General features: G+C 37.3%; 1 protein-coding gene across 1 annotated transcript in view; it reads right to left on the reverse strand.

The window, feature by feature from the left end:
• Window positions 1-17085, reverse strand: part of Rars2 (arginyl-tRNA synthetase 2, mitochondrial) — a 57417-nt gene that overhangs the window by 6370 nt on the left and 33962 nt on the right. The window contains exons 8-12 of the mRNA XM_005377731.1: window positions 16106-16182; window positions 7278-7436; window positions 6277-6383; window positions 2892-2987; window positions 654-714 (exon numbers count right to left, since the gene is read on the reverse strand). Coding sequence (XP_005377788.1) covers window positions 654-714; window positions 2892-2987; window positions 6277-6383; window positions 7278-7436; window positions 16106-16182 — 500 coding nt within the window. The remainder of the gene's footprint in view (window positions 1-653; window positions 715-2891; window positions 2988-6276; window positions 6384-7277; window positions 7437-16105; window positions 16183-17085) is intronic.

The following is a 17085-nucleotide window of genomic DNA, read 5'->3' on the forward strand; positions in this document are numbered from 1 at the left end:
AAGTACATGTAAAATCTGAAGAAACTTGAACAAGGTCTCTAGAACTGTCAGTTTCTTGATACCAACAAAATACTATCATTATATAAGATATTACTTTTGGGGGCAGCTGAGTGAGGGTACACGGAAACACTAATATTTTAAGTCTTAAAATATCTTGAGCTGCGAGTGGCGGTGCACGCCTGTAATCCCAGCACTTGGGAGGCTGATGCAGGAGAATCACTGTGAGTTTCAGGCCAGCCTATGGTACATAGTGATTTCAAGGACAGTCTGAACTACATAGCAAGACGCTGTCTCAAAAAATAAAAACAAAAAAGTTATTTTGAAATAAAAATTCTTTGCAAACATTTCAATTACAGTAACCTGTACACATTAGTTTCATGTAATCATCTCCTTCCTGATTTGAAAATGTCTTTTACTGTGAAGCATGCTTTTTACTGTAAAGGTAATGTTTTTTACTATAAGCAATGTTAACTTTTTCATTTTTAAATCTTTTAAAAACTTTTTATAGAGAGGTTGCCACCTTATATACACTTAACATTGAGTTCTCTCATCAGTCTGACAGAAGTACTTTTAAGTAGTTTTACAATATAATATCCAGTTTTTACCTGGGAAGTCTACAGTCAAAACTTCTGTTCTTTATTGTGATTACTTACCACATAAATCATTGTATCAAAATTATACCTATCCATTCGGTCCATAGCAGCTGCGAGATCTCTAAAAAAAAGGCATAAATCAAGAGTTGTTACACAAATTGAGTAATAATTAGTTTTACCTATTTAACAGTAATAAAATTTTTCTGCATAAGAACTCCTGTGTTATCCCATAGCTGGGGCTGTATGACCCCTGCTTGTATAGTCCCAATACATACTCTGATACAAAATAATAGTAACAAAGTTAGGTTTGGGAAAAGCAGTAATAATTAGGGCTCTAAGAAAAAGTAACTGAAAACAAAACTTTAAAAAGCTCTAAGAAAAGCAGTAGTTAAAGTGAAAATAGTTCTAAGCAAGGAATCTTGTAGGTAAATGTGTCATGATTAAGCTCCTACTGAAAAGAATCACTTGTCACTTTTCTGCAATACATTTTCTTAAGTAAGGTAAGTAAAACATAGGTGATGTAGTAGATAAGAGGCATCTTCTAGCTATGCTATTAATACAACCAGGGACTTTCAAAATCTTGGGTCACTCAGAAGCCACCGCTCTAGTGTATTTTAAAAGATTTTTTTCAATGGTGGAAGGGGTTTGAACACAGGCCTTTGACATGCTGTGCAAGAGCTTTACCAATGAGCTACATTCCTAGCCCTCTATCGCATTTTAGAAGTCCATGTGTCCTTAGATAAAATTCTATTTACCTCTTTTATCTCTAATCAAATACAAAATACCCAATTTTACATAGTATGAAAAAAAATGAAATATAAACTGTGAAATTTTAAGATTTTTAAAATACTGAAGTTGCAACTTTATAACATGATACTGGAAGAACTGAAAAAAATTCTTACATCTTTTAAGCGCTGGAGAGCATCAAAATGTCATCTGTGCCCCATCCTGACACTGAATGGTATGTGCATTCTCAATGGAGGAAAAAACTGGCTTTTGAGGAATAAGAGAGTCTTCCTGTTTATGTATAAAGCACAGATATGCATATAATACCTACAGTGTATTGCTGTGGCCCTGACATTTCATGAGAATTAGCAATTGAGAAAATTATGGATAAAAAGGTTTCTGAGATGGATAAGAATAGTAGCAGCAGTAGCATAAAGAACACTCATACAAAGACAATTATCACAAAAATGGTGTTGCAAAAACACAGCCCATTACATTTTTTGGTTTGAAACAACCACAAAACAAAAAGAACTCTCCTGAACCAGTGAAAGAATAAACGAGAAGAATCTAAGAGACAATACTAGCTTGAGTTTGCAGAACCTGCATTTAAAAGCCAGAAGCAATGGCAAGTCACTCAGTCAAAGCCTCCCTTTTCACAAAGCAGGGAGCCATGGTCCACAGTGTGAAGTGATAGCTACGTATCAGAACAAAACTCTTAAGGCTCCACCTCACACTCTTTTCTTATCAGTATTCTCCTGCACTTTTCTTTGCTGCAGCAACTCTATTTACATCTTCACACACAGATGTATTGTATAAGGAACCCACTGTGGCAAAGAGACAATATTTTTCCCAAACAAAAAAAAAGACAGTAAAGATATTAATGTACATACATAGAAAAATGCAGACCTAACTGACAGCTCTTGTGGTAAGACAGATCAAGACAAAAGATCAGGACAGCTGTAGCCTTTCTGACATGGAGAAAGAACAGTTCTCATAACTGCTGTGCAGAGGTTGTGTTAATTTGTCTAACCATTAGTTGGCACAGACACGATACATAATTTTTGTATCTAGGCAGAGAATGTGCCTTTTATACATAGGTTCTTATTTCCTAACCTCAATGGCACGGACTTCATAAAGGGAAAGATCAAAAAATAATAGAGATGGAATTTCTAAGGGACAGCTAAAATAAAATATAATTTTCTTTGTTATAAAAGTGGTTTCTGTGGGGGCTGAGGGTAGAGTGCTTGTCTCACATGTGTGAAGCCCTCAGTTTGACTGCCAACACTGCAAAGTAAGTTTATTACAAAGGACCCAGGTTTTATAGCTTGCTGTAGAAATTCTAGGATGTTAACAAATTGTGAATAATTTTCAAGTCAATTTCCTGATGATATTAAGCCTTCCAGGAGATGTAACTTGAAGTTATCTAAAGAAAACTATTTAAGCATTTTTTAAATATGAAAGCAGTGGATTTATGATCTCTAACTAAGATTTGATGACAGTTTCTGCAAGTGTCCTGGACAGAGAGGATGAAGTCACACACAGTCCACGTTTACTCTCAGGGGAGCTACGAACCTTGTTACGTAGAGAGAAGTCCCGTCACTTCGCATCACAGTGCAGACTGAAGAGGGGTCCCCATTCCCAGAGAGATCCACTACGGCAGTTCCTTTTCTAGGGATAAAAGAAGGCAACTCTAAAGCAACACAGTCAATTAAGACCTTTGAAAGTTTAACATCTATAACATTATCTTTGGCAAACGACCAGTTATTTTTATTACTAATGTACCAACAAGCATTGTCAATTCAAGCTATGATCAACAATAGGAGCAAGAACTATTAGGAATAAGTACGACTGAGTTATTTTAAAAAGTAGGTACTATCCTCCCCCTTTTAAATCTGTAGCATTAGAGAAGGTACTCAAATAAAATCTTTACTATACTAATTGAAAAGCGATCATAACTGCAACTTGTCTATGAAATATCACAAATTTTTTTCTAATGCAAATTGTCATAGCATTCAAAAATGAGCTGGTTTTTACCATGTCATAAAGCACTGTGTACTAAAAACAACATAGACTTTTATTAATGTGTTTACTGCTTGACCAAAAACTAGAACTTGCATATGACAGAAATTTCCTTTGGATATCACTGAGGAGGCTATTAATTATATTTTCCATGTCTTCCTTATAAAGATGACAGGAGAAATTTTGGTTTGATACCATAAAAGGTGAAATTCCTAAGCATCTGGTTTGCTTGTATATTACAGATGGCTAGGCTTTAATAGCTGGTACCATTTTTCTGTTTGCTTAGCTGACGAAATGCTAAAAACAAAATTAAAAAGAAATTGGACAAGAAAAATATAAGGAGTCCAAATCAAAAAGGAAAAAGTTAAATTATATTTGTCTGCAGCCAGTAAGATCTTATATATTTAAAACTAAAGATTCCACCAGGGCCAGGGATATACCTCAGAGGCACAACCACCTGCCTGGCAAATGCAATGTCCTGAGTTCGATTCCTGGTATCCAAAAAAAAGATTCCACTAAAAAACAGAATAAACAAAACTAGTATAGTTGCAGCATACAAAATCAAACAAAACTCAGTAGCATGACTATATACCAATAATGAACTACCTGACAATGAAACCAAGAAAACAATCCCATTTATAATAGCATCAAAAAATTTAAAATACTTAGGAATTTTAACAAGGAAGTAAAAGATCTATATACTGAAAACTGACAAATTTAAGAAATAAAGACACAAGCAGGCTGTTCTAAAAATATCCATACCATCCAAAGTGATCTACAAAATCAATATAATCCCTATCAAAAGGTCAACATTTCTCATAGAAATAAAAAAAAAAAAAACTAATTCTAAAACTCATATGGAGAAATGAGGAAAGGACAACTTCATCAATAAATATTATGTGGAAAACTAGATGTCCACATGCAGAAGAATGAAACTGGACCTTTGCCTCATCCCTACAGAAAAATCTACTCAAAATGGATTAAAGATGTAAACTGAAGATCTGAAACTGTAAAAATCTTAGAAGATAACATAGAAGCAGCAAAGATTTCTTGGTTATAATCCCAAAAGCACAATAAGAAAACAAAAAGACAAGTGAGATCACATCAAACTAAAAAGCTCCTGCACAGCAAAGGAAGCAATCAACAAACTGAAGAGAAAAACCTATAGAGTGGGACAAAATATATGCACACCATAATCTCGTAAGGGGTTAACATCCACACTGAAACAATTTCAGAATCCCAGTAACAGTAATAACAAAACAAATACCTGGTTTAAAAATGGGCAAAGGACTTATAGAGACATTTCTTAAAAGACATACAAAAGGCTAAAAGGTATATGAAAAGATTCTCAAGGTCACTAATCATCAGGGTCAAATTCAAATCACAATGATAGCTCCTTATCTGCTAAGATGGCTTTTATCAGGAAAACAAGGGACAATAAATACTGGCAAGAATGCGGAAGAGGGCTGGGGATATCGCTCAGCAGCACAGCACCTGCCTGTCAAGCGTGAGGTCCTGAGTTTGGACCTTTGCTTAGCTGTAACAAAAACCAATAACAAAAAAAAAAAAAAAGAATGTGGAAGAAAGGAACCCCTGCACATTATTGTTAGAAATATAAACTGGTACTGCTGTTACATAAAACAGTACGGCAGTTCTTTAAAAAAATTTTTTGTTGCTTTTGGAGATGGTCTTGCTATGTAGTTCAGGCTGGCTTGGGCTCACTATGTAGGCCAGGCTGGCCTGGAACTTGCAGCGATCCTCCTGCCTCAGCCTCCTGAGTGCTGGGATTACAGGGGTGTGCCATCATGCCCAACAAAAATTTTTTAAAAATAGAATTACAAAATGGTCTACTTCTGAGTATACATGCGAAGGAAATGAAATCAGTATAAGACATTTGCATTGTCATGTTCACTGCAGCACTATCCATAATATCCAAGATAATGGAATCAAGCCAGAGTCAATTAACAGATACTGGATTTTGGGGCTGGGGATTTAGCTCAGCGGCACAGCGCCTGCCTGGCAAGCGCAAGGTCGTGAGTTCGATTCCTGGTACTGGACAAAAAAAAAACAAAACAAACAAAAAAAACAGATAATAGATTTTTAAAATTTGATCTATATACACCACTGAATGCTATTCAGCCTTATGAAAGGAAATCCTGTCATTTGTCACAACATGGATGAACCCAGAGGACATCATGCTCAAAGAGACAAGCCCAGCACAGGAAATCATATACTGCATGATCTTCTGTATGAAATCTGGAAGCACTGAAGCCAGAGAGCAGAATGGTGGTTACCAGGACTGGGGAAGAGGTAAGATCACTTACAGGGCACGGAGCTGCAGTTATACAGGAAGAGTAAGTTCTGGAGAAATCTGTACAGCATGGTGATTATAATGAATAATAATGTACAGTGCAAATCAAAATTGTTAGGAAAGCAGATTTTAAATTTCTCATCAAAGCAAAGTGTGTGTTATTTAGATAGTTAATGCTTATCAAAGCTCAGTATGTTAATTAGCTTTACTTAGATGTGTGCGTATATCAAAGCATCACAATGCATACCATAAATAAATACCTTTTGTCATTTATCAAAAACATTAAAAAAAAAAAAAAAAAAAAAGAATTGTACCATAACACAGTAACAAAATCCCAGTAGGGACATACCGATGTCTCTCTGATCTTATATTATTTTTCCTGTCCCTACTTCCTAATTTTCTCACTTTACTCTTCCAAAAGGCTACAGCATTAAATGCTTACTGAAAAGGATGAGGGGTTTTTTTGGTAAGGTAAGGCTGAGTCAGAGTAAGCTGTTTTTCAAATTATGCCTTATCAGTTTGTGTGATCTGGGGTAGGTCACTTATGTTTTCTGTGGTTTAGCTCCCTCATACCAAGAATTTTCAGAAAACACATAACTTTATTAAAGAATAGTAACCTTATCGTACATTGTTCTTTGTAGTAGTCCTTTACTGTCCAGCAACTTTAAGACTTCTTGAGATTTTTCACGATAAAACGATTCTCCTGAATATTCATCAAAGTATATTCCTAGACGCTAAAAGAGTTCAGAAGCAAAAGAAACAAAATATTAGTTAAGTCTCCAATAATCTCACCCTAAGAGAAAATTAAGGATGCTTTACCATCTGTCACACAGATCAAGTCACTCCTCTGGCCAAACCATGTAACGACTTGTACTGCCCCGGTTAACCCTCACAATGGCACCATGCTGCTCAGTAGGGCAGCCACCAAGTTCATGTGGCTACTTAAACTAGAATTAAATACAACTGAGACTTTAGTTCCTCAGTCATACTGTTCACACTTCGAGTGCTCAATAGCCACACGTGTCCAGAAGCTGCTATGACAGACAAGGACACAGGATTTTCCTGTCCTAGCAGAAAGCTATACTGAGCAGCCCTGGAGAACGGCCTACACCATGCTGCACAGCACCACCTCTCCAACTTCATTCCTACCACTTTGCATCTTATTTACATAGTCCCGCTTCCTGGCCTCTTTACCAGAACTCTCCTCATGCCACTCGTGTAACACACCCGACTGATCTCATGACCTAGCACCATCTAACTGACTCTCCGTGTTTCTTTTCTGCTCTGTCTTTAACTTGAAACCAAATTTTTTTTCTTTTATTCACTGATGTATACACAGTATCTATCACACTGAGCAAACGTTTTTTAAATGAATGAATTTATACCCATCATGTACAGCCCCTAAGGAAGTGAAAGAAGAGAAAATGAGTAAGAAGCTAAGGAATGGCAGAAGAGAGGAAAGAAAAGCCAGACTGAAGAAGGATTAGAATGTCATCTGACATTGCTTAGTCTCAATTTTCAACTCAACCAGAAATCTACCCTTAAACAGCAGCTTAAGCCGCAGCTTTAATAAGCAGTAGTACCAGGGAGAGCTACACATCACAAAAAGGAAAGGAATCTATGCATACCTTGTAAATCTGACTGTATTCTTTAACGCTCAAGTCTCGAAATCTTTGCCACAGCGAAAGTGCTTGCACGTCACCCAGTTCTAGTCGCTGGAAGAACTCATGTGCCAATTTTGCGATCTTTTTATCATCTGCTGCTTCTTTATTAATTTGTACATAAACCTAAAAATATAACAGTACATTAAATGAAGCAAGTAATCATTGCTATCTCTACTGAAAAGAAAGAACAAGCACAATTTTCAGAATTCTTAGTTAAAAGGTATTTAAGTGGCCCTATCACAGAGGGTAATGTTTTTTTCTCCTCTTTTTGAGAAGAAATATATATGCTTTTGGTGAAGCTTAGAGACTGCTTTTCAAAATGTTTCTAAATGTACAGAATAAAATAATAAAATTATAAAGGAAATAATTACATTGAAATCCACTTAACCACATTTTTAAATAAACTATAATATAGTAATAGAAGAAAATGCTCCATTTCTAGCAGAGGTTAGAAAAATAAAGTACTATACAACTTTTTCTTTGCACTCAAGTCCACAGACCCCTGGCTTACACTAAGCTGCCACTTCTGTATTTTCAAAATGCCAAATTATTTTTTCTGAAATTCATCTGAGAAAGGCTGAAGAAAGTGGATGGCTCACTCTGACAAAGGAAAGGCCAGTGGAAGACTTAGCGGTTGTTGTAATGAAAGATGGTTAAGCTGTTCTCTGAATCTGTCAAAGACCAGTGAAATAGGTGAGTACAGTAAAAAAGGAAGACTTTTTAGACAGTTTGCTAGCATTCCAACTTGTATTTCTATGAACTGTGCGGAGCACCCACTTCTGGAGTACTGTATCACCCTCTGTCTTGACTGCTTCTGTCCTATACCCACCCACTGACTGACGTAGGGATGATGGCTTATTAAGAGCTTGCTTGTAATGCTATTTTAAATCATTTTCAAGTATAAAACATAGTGACAATGAAGTATTAATACTACAATTCAATTATACTGATGTTAGACCCAAGGATTACAATGATTTTATAAATTGTAATTCACTTTTAGGCTGAAACATCAAAGGCAAATTATTGTATTACTTCCAGAAAGTTGTTAAAGTAGCATGAAAGCAACAGAAGTTAGTTGCTAATCTACCAAAATAAATAAATAAGCCTTCCAAACTCTTATAGTAGTATAAAGACATTGTGGCAACAGATGATTTCATTGCCAGAGATTATAGTGGTTTGTACCCAACTGGATACTACAAGCAAATGGGATGGGGCAGTAAGCATCTAACTCAAGGTAAAAATGTTTCACTTTTCATAGGTAGATAATGTTAATTATTAGAATGGCAGACTTAGGTGAATAAATACTGCTAAATAAAGGTTAAAATTACCGAATATTTCTCTTTTGTTTTTGTTTTTTTTTTTGTTTTTCTCCGGTACCGGGAACCGAACTCACGACCTTGCGCTTGCCAGGCAGGCACTTTTGCCACTGAGCTAAATCCCTAGCCCCTCCGAATATTTCTCTATATCACATGATGTGGAAAAGAGTCCACCCATGGTGCTTAAGGTCCTATCTTTAAAATTTACTGATTTTCAAGACTGTCCACTGACTAACTTCCAGAAACCTGGATTTTAGGAATGTTTCCACCAGCCTAATAAAAGTGATTCACTGCACTTGAACTGTTTATGTGAACAACAGGCTTATGCTGACTGCCTCCTTCCCTTCTGGGAGTTCAGAACTTGGCACATGCTAGGGAGAGGGTTCCAGTACGACCAGCACCCAATAAAAATCTTGGACATGGACTATCTAAAGAGTTTCTGGTAGATTACATTTCACCTGTGTTGTCACAATTTGTTGTTGAAAGAATCAAGTCCAGAGGTTGGGGATTTAGCTCAGCGGCAAAAGCACCTGCCTGGCAAGTGCAAGGTCGTGAGTTCGGTTCCCAGTACCAGGAGAAAAACCAAAAAAAAAAAAAGAATCAAGTCCAATCTGTGATTCTACTTGGAAAAGACTCATGGCGGCTTGAATCTCATTTCCTCTGGACTTCTTTCTATGTGCCTTTTCCCTTTGCTGATTGTATTTTGAAGCACTTCCTTCTCCTAAAACAGCCTAGAGTAGTACTACATGCTGACGCCTGTGAGTACCCCGAATGAATCACTGAACCTGCAGGTGGTCTTTGGAAGACCTGACAAATATCAGAAAAAGTTAATTGTATGTTGTCTTATTAGGTAAGCCCAGAATAATGCATAAAATGCTAATTCAAAGACAGAAGATCTTGGTAAGGTGTGGGAAAACAGAAATAATGAAATGAAGACTTCCTGGCTTTTAAATGACCTGCTCACTGACAACTACTTAAAGGTTCAGCCCCCTGGAGTAGACATATATTTATATTCACAAACAGTTTGAGATTCTTGCTCCCTCATCAACATATACACATAGGTGTGAACATATAATTTATAAGTAAACATGCACAAACTGTCCTTATTTTCAGAACTAGAAAGGATTCCATTTTTTAAAAAATCACTGTAAACCCAAAGAGCTGAACATTTAAAAAATTACTATGCATTCAAGCTAACACATTTTTAGAAAAACTTCACCACAATTTTTTTTTCTTTCTTAAAACTTAAAATTAAAAAGAAACTTCCTAATACTTGAAAAATTTTGGAATTTCAGCAATTTGTACTTATAAAAATAAACATTAAAAATCAAATGACATCATCAAACAGAAAAGCCTTAATAAGTATATAACAATTTGCCTGTAAGGGCCAGAGATATAGCTCAGCAGCGCAAGTGTCTGGCTGGTCAGCACAAGGTCTAGAGTTCGATTTCTGGTACCACAAAAAAAAAAAAAAAGAAAGAAACAATCTGCCTGTAAATGAACAAAATAAAACTATAATTAACACTTACTGCCATTTTAGGAACTTTCTTTCAACATATATACTCAATACTATGCACTTCTGAAATTATGAGGGTTTTTTTTTTGCGCTATAATCAGTATATTAAGATGTTCACACATTTTAATAATTACTTAAATTCTGATACCCAGATTTAAGCATGTGAACATATGACTTTTAAACATACAAGTATAGCAATTAATCATAATTTGCAATACCATTACCATTAAATTACAGGGTTAAAGTAACCCTGAAACATACCTAAGGAACACCTGCTTATATTACACATGCAAATTACTTTTCTATGCAGTCTCTTCACTTTCATTTCAAAGTAACCCAGCTCGAAAGTCACTACTCAAGGGCTTATCATGGTCCAAAGAGAAGGGAAAAAGAATATAGACAGCACAGCAGAAGGGAATGCAAGCCTAGAAATGTATGCCCTTAAGAAGCAGCATTATTATGATAAACTCCTTCTTTAGAAAGGTATCATTTCTATCACTGATACCACGGGCTAAATTATATTATGTGCCACCTTCAAGTAATAGCTGAGGCAACAGAATACAGAGGTATCACAGTGAGTTCCACTTAACACAAATAACTAGACAGACCAACACTTCCATAAACTGTTTCCTTTTCGTGATTGCTAGTTGAATAGAGTTTAACCCACAGCTTAATAATGAAAGGTCATACACTAAAGCCAACACAGTTCAGTCTAAGCTTGTCCATGTATACAACTGAAAGCAGGTATAAGGTATGGCCTGACAGACACCAGGGTTAGGTACTTTTTACAGGCATTAAACTCCATCTTGCACAGTGAAGTCATCACACACATAGGGTAATGTCACAGCTTTTGTATTTTCATTTATTCTATATTTAACTTTAAAACACTACTATAATTGAATATTGAAACAAAAACAATAGCACGCAGTGAGCGTATGATGATTATAGTCCTTCACGCATTCACCACTGCACTCTCAATGCCAGCAGTGAGGATTATTCGCCGGCCCCATTAAGAGGTCAGGCACTGAGCACCACCTCTGGGATGAAGTTCGGCATCTTCGTAGGCTTCTCCAATATAATGGTGCCATTTTTCCTTATCTGGATCAAGGTCCACCAGTTCTACTTGATCCGTTTCATCAGTCTCTTCGACTTCCTTCCTCTCGGGTAGGAGTTTTTCCAGCAAAGAGAGTTTATCAGGAGAGAAAAAACCATTTTCAGGAAAATTTACCTTAAATTCAATGACTAGACGCACTTTTCATATGTTCTACGATACACTGGCGTGCATTCATTTAGCACACACTTGATGTCTCCATGCTTAACAATCTGACCTGGATGAGAGGTGATGACTCTGGTTCGGTTGTCAAGAGAGGATATTGGGGGCTGGGGATTTAGCTCAGCGGCAAAAGCGCCTGCCTGGCAAGCGCAAGGTCGTGAGTTCAGTTCCCGGTACCGGAGAAATACCAAAAAAAAAAAAAAAAAGAGAGGATATTGGCTTTTGGAAGCCACAATGCTTCAACCTGCTGTACATCCACACACATGAAAAGGTCTTGAAAGCTGGGGATAAAGCTCAGTGGCACAAGCGCCTGCATGGCAAGTGTAAGGTTCCTGAGTTTGATTCCTGGTACCCCCAAAAAGACCAAAAAAGAACAAACTTTAGCCAGGTGTGGTGGCACACACCTATAATCCCAGCACTTGGGAGGGTGAGGCAGGAGGATCAACGCAAGTTTGAGACCAGCCTGGGCTACAAAGTGAGCTCAAGGCCAGCCTGAACTGCATAGCGAGACCCTGTCTCAAAAAGAAAAACGAAAGAAAGAAAAGGTCTCCTCCTCATTGAGTAAAAACAGCACAGTCCCTCTGATCTAACATGATAATATCTCCTGGCTGCTATCGAGGTTCTTGGTCTCCTTCACCATAGAATGCTATCTCCTGCTCATCTTACACGCCTTTATCAATATGAACTTCTAGAATCTTAATGCCTTAACTTTTTATCATAAGAGACTACTTTTCAACATATGTAGAAAAGCTTTTGACAAGTTTTATTACAAATGTCTTCCTTTAACCATCAGGGTCAATTGTAAATAGCAAATATATTAGTTATTTATTATTAGCCAATTCAAGAGTGATGAGGGAAATATTAAAAGGTACTTCCTTCTTGCCTGACAGAAAGAAACATCAGAATAAAGAAAAGGTTTCAGCTAGATGTGGTGATACATAACTGCACTCTGGGAGGCTGAGACAGGAGGATCACAAGTCCAAGCCCACAATGGGCAACTCAGTAACACCTTGTCTCAAAATAAAGAATAAAATGGGATAGGGACATAGTTCAAAGCAAAGGTTCTGGATTGCAAAAAAAGAAAAAGCTTTCAAAGTTGGCCAATAAAAGTCCAAACTCCCTATACAACACAGCCAGCTATCATGGGAAAGAAAGGACTATAGGTTCACAGAAAAACTAGTAGCAAAGCATAGGTACCAAAATGGAAACAGAGCAATAACTGTGAGTGTTAAATTTTTTCATCGCAGAAAAGAAATGCTAAAATGATCATATAATGCCGTGTCTAACTTAGAAGAGAAATTTGACAGTACAGGATACTGATTATGGTGAAATTCGGGGGAAGATAAGCCACCAAATCCTATTGGCCTTTGGCCTAAGCCAAATTCAAAACAAATATACCAGAAGGTCAAAACTGCCAAACCTGAACTACTAAATCATGTCCCTGGAATAGCACTGGGGGATAAAAGAAAGGAAACTACTACATTCATTACCATAGCCAAAGAAACAAACGACTCAGAGAGGTGAGACAGCTAGGATGGGAGTCCTGGGACTTGCCCTCAGGCTTTTTGGTTTGTAAAATGAAGAAAATAAAGGAAGCATCTACTAAATGGTAATTAGTGTATCCTACAATAGTGTGTCCTTCCCTGCACTAAGTAGGTTTCACACTTTACAATTTAGAAAGAGAAATGCAGCAGAAAAGGACTACAAGATCACATTCACTCAAACATTTACCACTGGAAAAACAAACTAATATCCAGAAACATGGTCCTTTTTTATCAAAGAGCTCATAACTAACTAGAGTTCAGTGAGAAAGAAATTTGGTTTGACCAAAGCTTTTAGAAGATTTTTACAAGAAAAGGTAAATGCAAATTGTTCTAAACGTTTTACTTCCCATCAGCTAGTGCCAAAATTATCTGTCAATACATTAAACATCAAGATTAGAATTACTATCCCCGACTCTGGTCACCTGAAGTGAAGCCCCTTATCAGTGTTAGTGGAATTTGGTGTTCCAAAAGCCCAGGGTTGGCTATATATTTGATAATGCCAATACATATAACCAGTGGTGAAATGTAGGAAAGAAACTATAATTAGCATGGCTGTACTGGGAAGTACAATAAATAGGCTCAAGATCTATCTTTAAGGAGTTCACAGAAGCTTTGGGGTTTTATAGAAAGGGGAACAAAACCAAGAGTGAGGGTTTGAACAGCTAGCAACCTAAGTAATCCTGGTCAAACCTACGTCTGGTTGACCAGTATCTTGAGTAGGACTGACCTGTGAGATTCTGGGAGAACTGTAATTGCTTAGTAGGCAATTTGTTTCCCATCTTGGGTAACTGTTCCAGCTCAGGGTGGGGAGCCTTGGTTTCTGCCATAGAATAACTCATCATGGAATGGTCTGCGAAGCTTTGCTTTTCCTGGAACTTGAAGTGATTACAGGTTTAGGTCAATCCCAGGAGACTTCTAGGCATCACTGTAGGGGCTCTGGAACTGGATGTTATAAAAACTGGCAATTGGCTGTCCCTATTAAATGCTGAAAATTACTTGAGCAACTAGTATCTTCGTGTCTTCGGTGATGAAGGGTGATGAGCCAGGCTCAGTAAATTTAGGACTAGTAAACCTTGTACTACAGATACTCCTTCAGCAATGAATACGCCTTCATGCAGGACTTAGCAAGGATTTGACCCCAAGTTTTAAGTGATAAAGGAGGCAGGCATACAAGAAAAGCAGAGATACTTGGCTTTATCCTACTTTTAGTTACTCAACTGGCATCTGCTGGTTTATCCTCTAGGCCCCTGCTGTATTACTATGGGTGCCATCTCTGGAATGACAGCATACAGAGGCAGCTGTCAACTAGTATATAAACTTTAGTTGTTTATTTGCATTTCAAATTTTCCTTTAGAAACAGAATAACATCAAAATTTTCTTAAAGCATAAAAAAATTAAAATTCCTTATTTACACTACAAGTTGTTGGTGACAGTAATTCATAGTGACCACTGTAACTTAAAATGAAAACAGGATCTGCAAGTTAGCATAAAGATATAATAAGGTACCAACGTGAGCTGGTGTCAATGGAGGTACAATGCACACTTTCTATATTCTCTGTCCCTCAAAGGAGAGAGCAGATGAGTGCTCTAATAGGGTTCTGTCTTCCATTCCCAACAGCAAGGTGGGTGTGTCTCACTTGCCTTTTGCCTGGAAGTGCTGCTCCCCACTCGGCCATCGGGTACAGGAACACTCATGACAGCATCACCATTATTCCTTGACTCTCTGGTCACTCATAGAATTACTCCCGGCCCTTGTTCCTTTCTATGTGCACTCATTGGTTAGTAAACTCTACCACAGATCTAAGTCATCCACTGTTTTTATGAATCTCAAAATATGGGAACTGAACTGTGATGTGGTGGTGCATGCCTATAATCCCAGCACTTGGGAGGCTGAGGCAGGAGGATTGCTGCAAGTTCAAGGCCAGCCTCAACTACAAAGCAAGGCCATCTCAAATATCAAAAAGAACAAAAGCTGGCATTTCCAAGCAGATATCTGTATTTTTTGTGCCATGTATTATCTATGTGGGCATGGATCTGATGAAAGGATTGCTAAGCTTATGGTAAAAAACACTCACCATCATTCAAAGTGTAAAAACACAATTCAGTAAAAATTCCAGGCACTAAGCAGGCATGCTTTATTTGTAGATTGCTATAAAGAGTTATTAAGTTTTAAACTCCTGCCTATCAAAATGTTAATGGGAAAGAGAGTCTTTGGTTAACAAAAATAAAAAGGTAGGCATTAAAATGCAGTGCATACATGAGCTCAGGAGGAAATGACAAACCTTTAAAGGTCTTTAAAGAGCTCTTCTGGCTTTGTCTGGAGAAGTAAAGCATTATATTGACATAGGGTCTCACTTAGACAAAGGCGGAACAGTTTAGTGCGACTCCTGCTATGTCAACAACAGGGCTGACACTGCATGTTTCCTCTGTGAGGCCCAGAAATAGCAGAGATAACTGGGACAATGAGAAGGAAACTCATCCCGGGAGATTACTTGGATAGAAAGTACTTCATTAACGAAGTCAAGGAGGGACTAAAGGTAGAGAAGTACAGTATCCAACAGACTAAATGAGAACAGAAAATTCACACTGGGAAAAAGCCAGGAAAATGAGCTGAATGCTATAATTGGATATAAAAGAGGAAAAGCACACACAAATTCAGAGAAAGATGCTTTTCCCCATGCCAAAAGAAAGTATTCATGTTTAGCAAGTCTAAATCAATTCTAGTTATCAGCATGAGCAAAACAACAGTTTTGATAAAAAAATACAGAAATTTTTTCTGTGTCTAACCTGTTATCCTATGTGTTTACTTTCAGATTCTTTTTTGGTACCGGGAATCAAACTCAGGACCTTGTGCTTGCCAAGCAGGCACTTATGCCACTGAGCTATATCCCTGGTACTTTCAGATTCAATACCTAAGGGAAAAATGTCTCTAGCTGACTAAAAAGTAGTAACAGAAGACACACTTGGGTATGGAAGTGAAAACAACCTCCTAGTAATGAAAGAGCAGAATTTTCAATTAAGTTTTCACTCCATGTTTCAAGAAACATAGTTTTTAAACCTCTGGCATTAAAAATTAGTCAGTGAGCTGCACAGTATGTTGAAAACGCTGAAGCATTTTCTAATATTGTTTCTTGACAACTTACTTCAAAGAGATGCTGTAAAGGATTGGACTGAAGTTTTTCTTCATAGCCAAACAGCTGGAAGCCAGTCCCCAGAAGACCTACCATGATAACCAGTACATAAAGTATTATAAAATAGAGCAGGAGAACAGATACAGTTCTACACAGAGATTGGCCTCTCATAGTTGTGTATCCTGAGGACAACTGCAAAATACGTTTTTTTTAAACCTTCTGCTATCCTGTGAACTGATACAAGTCAATTTTAACATACTGAGTCATACATTTAGTACTGTACATTGAATAGATCAAGGAAATTAAGGTTCACAGAAGTCAAGACCAAGAGTTCATCAAAGGCAGGATCTAGGATTACTCTAGCTTTGTATTAACAGCATCCAACACTTCCTTAGAAAACAATGAGAAAACAAACATTTATTGAGCAGCTTTCCATGAGGCATTAGATACTCAAAATTTGTGAAAAGCAATTTTTGAGGGGGGTGTAGAGACAAGGGGCTGTATCCAGGGGCTTTACATTGAACTATACACCCTCCCTGGCCAAAATAAAGTACAGTCATCTGTTCAGAGCTGCAGATTCCACACTCACAGACTGAACCAAATTTGGATCAAAACTACTTCCAAAAGAAAATTTTACTCTGAATTATACATGTACAAACCTCTTTTTATGATTATTCTCTGAAATAATATAATAACAGAAACCTAGAATTGGCAGAAAACACGTGTCTCACGGCCTCTCAAATAAACCATCACTCTAAGCAAAACCCTATCAGTTGGAGATCTGGAAGGCAGGCACAGAACAATGTCTTCCACCTCTGTGCCTGGGGAATAAGGACTCCCTAGCAGGGAAGACACACTGAGATTAACGTTAATGAAGTTCTCCAAGACAGGCAATAATGGTCAATTGGTTTTGGAACTAGAAGTCTAATAAACAGTTATATGAAGAGAAACTGTTTTCTCTCCTTTAACTGGAGAAAAATAAATCCCTTAAC

This window comes from Chinchilla lanigera, unplaced genomic scaffold (genome assembly GCF_000276665.1).
Source record: "Chinchilla lanigera isolate Chin_1 unplaced genomic scaffold, ChiLan1.0 scaffold00010, whole genome shotgun sequence".
In the NCBI taxonomy this organism is placed as follows: Eukaryota; Metazoa; Chordata; class Mammalia; order Rodentia; family Chinchillidae; genus Chinchilla; species Chinchilla lanigera.